General features: G+C 41.1%; 1 protein-coding gene across 2 annotated transcripts in view; it reads right to left on the minus strand.

The window, feature by feature from the left end:
- Positions 1–3304: 3304 nt before the first annotated feature.
- CDCA2 (cell division cycle associated 2) overlaps positions 3305–4574 on the minus strand; it is a 33288-nt gene continuing 32018 nt past the window's right edge. For both annotated transcript variants that reach the window (XM_075207189.1, XM_075207188.1), the window contains exon 15: positions 3305–4574. This exon is cut by the window's right edge and continues 378 nt beyond it. In XM_075207189.1, the coding sequence (XP_075063290.1) occupies positions 3712–4574 (863 nt within the window). In that variant the 3' untranslated portion in view covers positions 3305–3711.

Genomic DNA, 4574 nt, shown 5'->3' on the forward strand with positions numbered 1-4574 from the left:
AATTAGTGTGTGTTGCTCTTGGCTGGAATCTCTCTGGAAGCTTTTCCATTCCGTCCCTGAGCAGTCAGAAAGGGTTTGTGAAATATGACACAATAAAATCCATTCATTACATCCGCCCCTTCTCGCCCTCTCAAAACAAAAATGGCGGCTGGGTTCCAAACCTACACAGGGGGGCAGGAAAGTGGGGGTCAGAGGGACATTGGAAGAATACCAAAATTAACACCGGGATTGTGCACTTGGAGTTAGAATGCTGAGCCTGTCTCCCACCCCGATGCACTCCATCTTTCTTCCACTCCCCCCCCGTTTCTCCTCCCAGCCGCTATAAGTAGCTAATTGCTCTGTTCTGCACAACTTAGCAGAATGTTTCAGTTCTGCTATGAGTCCACTTGTGGGAGTGTCATACATGAAGCTGCAAGCATGCTCCCCAGGGGCCCGGCCTACATCTGATCCTGCTTTAAATTAAGCCCTGAACGCCCCCTTGCCTGTGCCGTTTCTTTAATGACATGAAGTAGGGCTGTACTACCCAACCTGTGCAGTGTTACATCTCCTGCTTCCTCTGGGGGAATAAGTAAGGGATGCCCTTGTAGAGTTTAACAATTGCTCAGCGTTTGTGAAACCATTTCCATTGATGGAAAATATTCCATGACACACAGCATATTACAAGTACATGCAACTCTGGTAATCCCTTCCTGTGTTATTCTATTAATGTCAATTTTAAAATCTTTCGAAAGTGGACTTGTCACGATAAATTAAAGGATATATCCAGTTAAAAGAAAACAAAACTTGGCTTTCTGTTCAATACACCTTAATCATTTTTATTTTCAAACAGCGTCAACAGCAGGTCCTGGAGGCTGCTTGACTTAGAGAGGCTTCCCCTGGTTCCCAGTGGAAATTCTACCCCTCAAAGAGCCAGTCATTATGATTACAACAACCTCTACATTAGCACTATATAAACAACTCTGGGCAGCACGTTGGCAAAGCGGTTAGCACTTCTGCCTCTCAGCACTGGGGTCATGAGTTCGATTCCCAACCATGGCCTTATCTGTGAGGAGTTTGTATGTTCTCCCAGTGTTTGCGTGGGTTTCCTCCGGGTGCTCCGGTTTCCTCCCACACTCCAAAAACATACTGGTAGGTTAATTGGCTGATATTAAATTGCCCTTAGTCTCTCTCGGTGTGTGTGTGTGTGTGTGTGTGTGTGATGTGAATGAGTTCTCTGTACAGCGCTGCGGAATTATCCACTGTGTCACCATGTTCTCTATGGAAAAAAAAAAAATGATTGGGGAGCAATTCAAACAGAGGAAAGGTTATTTTATTTTATTTATTGGACATATTCCATAAGGAGGTGTATTTGACACAATTTTTCTGCAATGATTTGACCACTGTCTCACATAAGTCCTGCGTTTGTCTACACCCCTTCTCCTCCCGTGTCTGTGGCGTGTCACCATTCCCCTCCCATCACAACGCTGCTGCCCTGTTCTCATTAACAATATCACACTGATGAGGAAATGTAATTGCCGCTACATGTCACTGCGATGTCCGCACATTGGCGGCCACAATCTATGATCATTTTCTCCTCGCATCCTGGAAAATGAGCGGAGACTTGAGAAAAAACAACTCTGCCGCGATGTTTCTCTGTGGACTGTTCCAGAGACATATTACAGCACCTTGCACCAAATTACATTCTCCTCCTAAGATGGAGGTTTCACTGCCTCCCAAAACATAGGCCCTCTCGTACTGGGGTGAGCATTGTGATGATCTGGCTACAGGTTGTAACGTTCCGTTTGCATTCAAAAACGCTACCCATGGACGAGCAGGAGGTGAAGATTAAACACAAAAAGGTGCTCTGTTAAAACGCTTTGAAAATAAAGCTTACATTTTTTTTTTCGTTTGTTTATCAGACCCTTCCTTTTAGCAGTGTGGGTTGAAAACGGATTCTTAAGCCTAGAAACAGTGAAAGTGTTATTATTACTGAGCATATGATATTGCAATCAAATAAATATACCTAGATCCATTTGCTCAAGCTAAGGTAAATCAAATGAACAGAAAGCTCATTTATAATAGCAACACTTATTTCTACTGTGTATTTTTTTCTTAAACGGACAAAAAAAAATGCTAACAGCAGAATCTTCTAACCGAAGACAGTGGATGTCATTGTATTATTTCTTTTGGCAATAATTTTTTATTAAATGATCAATAAATGCTTACTTACGAAGCCAGTACGTTTTCCGTACTTACTGCCGAGAGAAGAGTGGATGATGTAATTAATGCAGAATGTTTTCGGCTCCCACACTATAACTACTGTTGGCATATTCTATACGTAAGCTGGTCATACAGCTACTCGCCAGTCTGCACCGATCTGGTGGTCATTCAGAGACACCAACCAGTACACCACCAGGGTCATAAAGGTGATAAACATTAAAGAGGATAAGTTTGTACGTGGCTACCTTTTTACATTTTTCTTAACTACACTTTAAGGGTCACTTTCCTAAACTACACCCCCCACCTAGTTCCTTAACTTATAGTACGGTCCTCTGTCCTAGGGATTGGAACTCTGGCCAAAATAACTGATAGACACCCTCTACTAATTAGGGATATTGTAAAGGAGAGAATTAGAGTCTTTAGGGGTCTATTTATTAAGTGGTGAAGAATCAAAAGTGCCAGCATAAATGGTGGCAGGAGACTATCCCTGCTATTTGATATTTAAGCATGGGTTAACACTAGAGAAATTTTAACCCCATTATCTGAGCTTACCATAGACCTCAATTTGGACAGGAGTACTAGTCAATTTAATAAGCTGCGAAAAGCTTTGCAAAATGTTATCCTTATTTTATAATGCTGAAGCCGCTCCGGCTTCGCTGCAACGCCATAGAAAAGTGCAGCAGTATTTTATCATGCAGAGATGCATATTGATCGTTCCTACACTGTATTAAGACATAGATCCCTTAGCTTGAGAGCACTACCCCTAGGATTTATAATAAATGAAATAAAAATACATAAATCAAATTGACTTATCCTTTATAATAGTTTCATATTTTAGAAACGGCAACGTTTAAAACATACCTTATATTTATTTATATTCTATAAAAGAATATATATTTAATATAAGTTGTACCACTTTTCCCCCCACAAAGGTACTACTATTATTTCATCTAGATCTCATGTTAGGAGAAGTCCTGAGTGATTAAGAGCACTGACCAGTGAGAATCACAGAATGAGGATTTGGCAATGATGGGGTAAGATGTCGTTTGACAAACAAACACTATATTTTATGTGATATAGTAAACATTTATATGACACACAGAGGTAACTCAAAAGACACAAATATATCATTTAATAATGGAATCGTAGAGACACAGAAGACTAATACAGACAAATAGATAAACTTGCCAGGGCAGTTTAGAAATCTGCCATGTTTTATGTTCATGGCAAAAGAAAAACAATAATATTATAGAAAAGAAAAACCATGAACAGGGACAAAATATACAAAGTCCAGAGCTTAATTTACCGACTAATTATGGAGAAAAACAAGAATCCAAAGCCATCTGCAAAACAATGTGCTCCTAAATGGGATCAAACCTGATAAGAGACTTTAGTACACTTGTATAAAACCAGTGCTCTGTAAAGTGGAATATCCAGATATTGGTTACAGTTCCAAGTACATATTCCACAATAAGGCTGCAATACAGTCATGGCCTCTTCCCAGAATCCCCTTCACTCCATAGGACAAAGTGCACTGTCCATGTACCTGGCATGGCGGCTGGTCACGTCTACAGCTGGAGGATTGTTACAGTTTGATCTCCTTCGCTTTGCATCACAGATCACTGCATTTTCTTGTAGGATGGTTGTACACAGTGTTCTTCTCCTAGTTTTCCTGGCTACACTAGAAACATGTTGGATACTCAGGTTTTCCTTATTTGGGCTGAGGATTGTATTTTCCAGCAAAGCTTTAGGGCCCTCTGCATGCTTCACCATAGAATTTAAAGATTTCCTCCTCCCAGTCTCCTTACTGTTAATATTCTCCTGCACCCAGGACAATCCAACACCAGAATCTCTGCGCAGCCTCATGCTACGCCTCACCTTCTTTTCTCTATGTGTGGACTGCAGAACCTCATCAATGGAAAGGCACGGGTCATTCATGGTGGAGGCCGACTTCTCTACAAGCTGTGGCAGCACAGCAGAAAGGTCCTCATCTGGTGTACTTGGTTCAGTGCTTATACAAAAGATGGTGGACCTGCGAGGATTTCTTGAAGACCTTGATTTTTTTTCATTAACTATGATTGAAGTAAATGGCAATTTCGGTGACCAAGTTCTGTCTTCTGTTGTCAGATCATGATAACTGGGAGACAGAATATGTGAATTTGTCTCTTGCTTTGGGTCATTAATACTTTTCTTTGGACTCTCAGAACCTTGGACAGAATTATCTTCTAGCTTTCCGCATCCTGACAGCATTTCAGAATGTCCCTCCTGTGAAGTGGTCACTGACACACGTTTCCGTGTAGTGAAGTGTCTCTTGGAACCCTGCTTCACAACAGGCATGTTCTTGCTTGTGTTCTTATCTTCTGACATTGTGTCAA

The sequence above is a fragment of the Mixophyes fleayi genome, chromosome 4, assembly GCF_038048845.1.
Source record: "Mixophyes fleayi isolate aMixFle1 chromosome 4, aMixFle1.hap1, whole genome shotgun sequence".
Lineage (NCBI taxonomy): Eukaryota > Metazoa > Chordata > Amphibia > Anura > Limnodynastidae > Mixophyes > Mixophyes fleayi.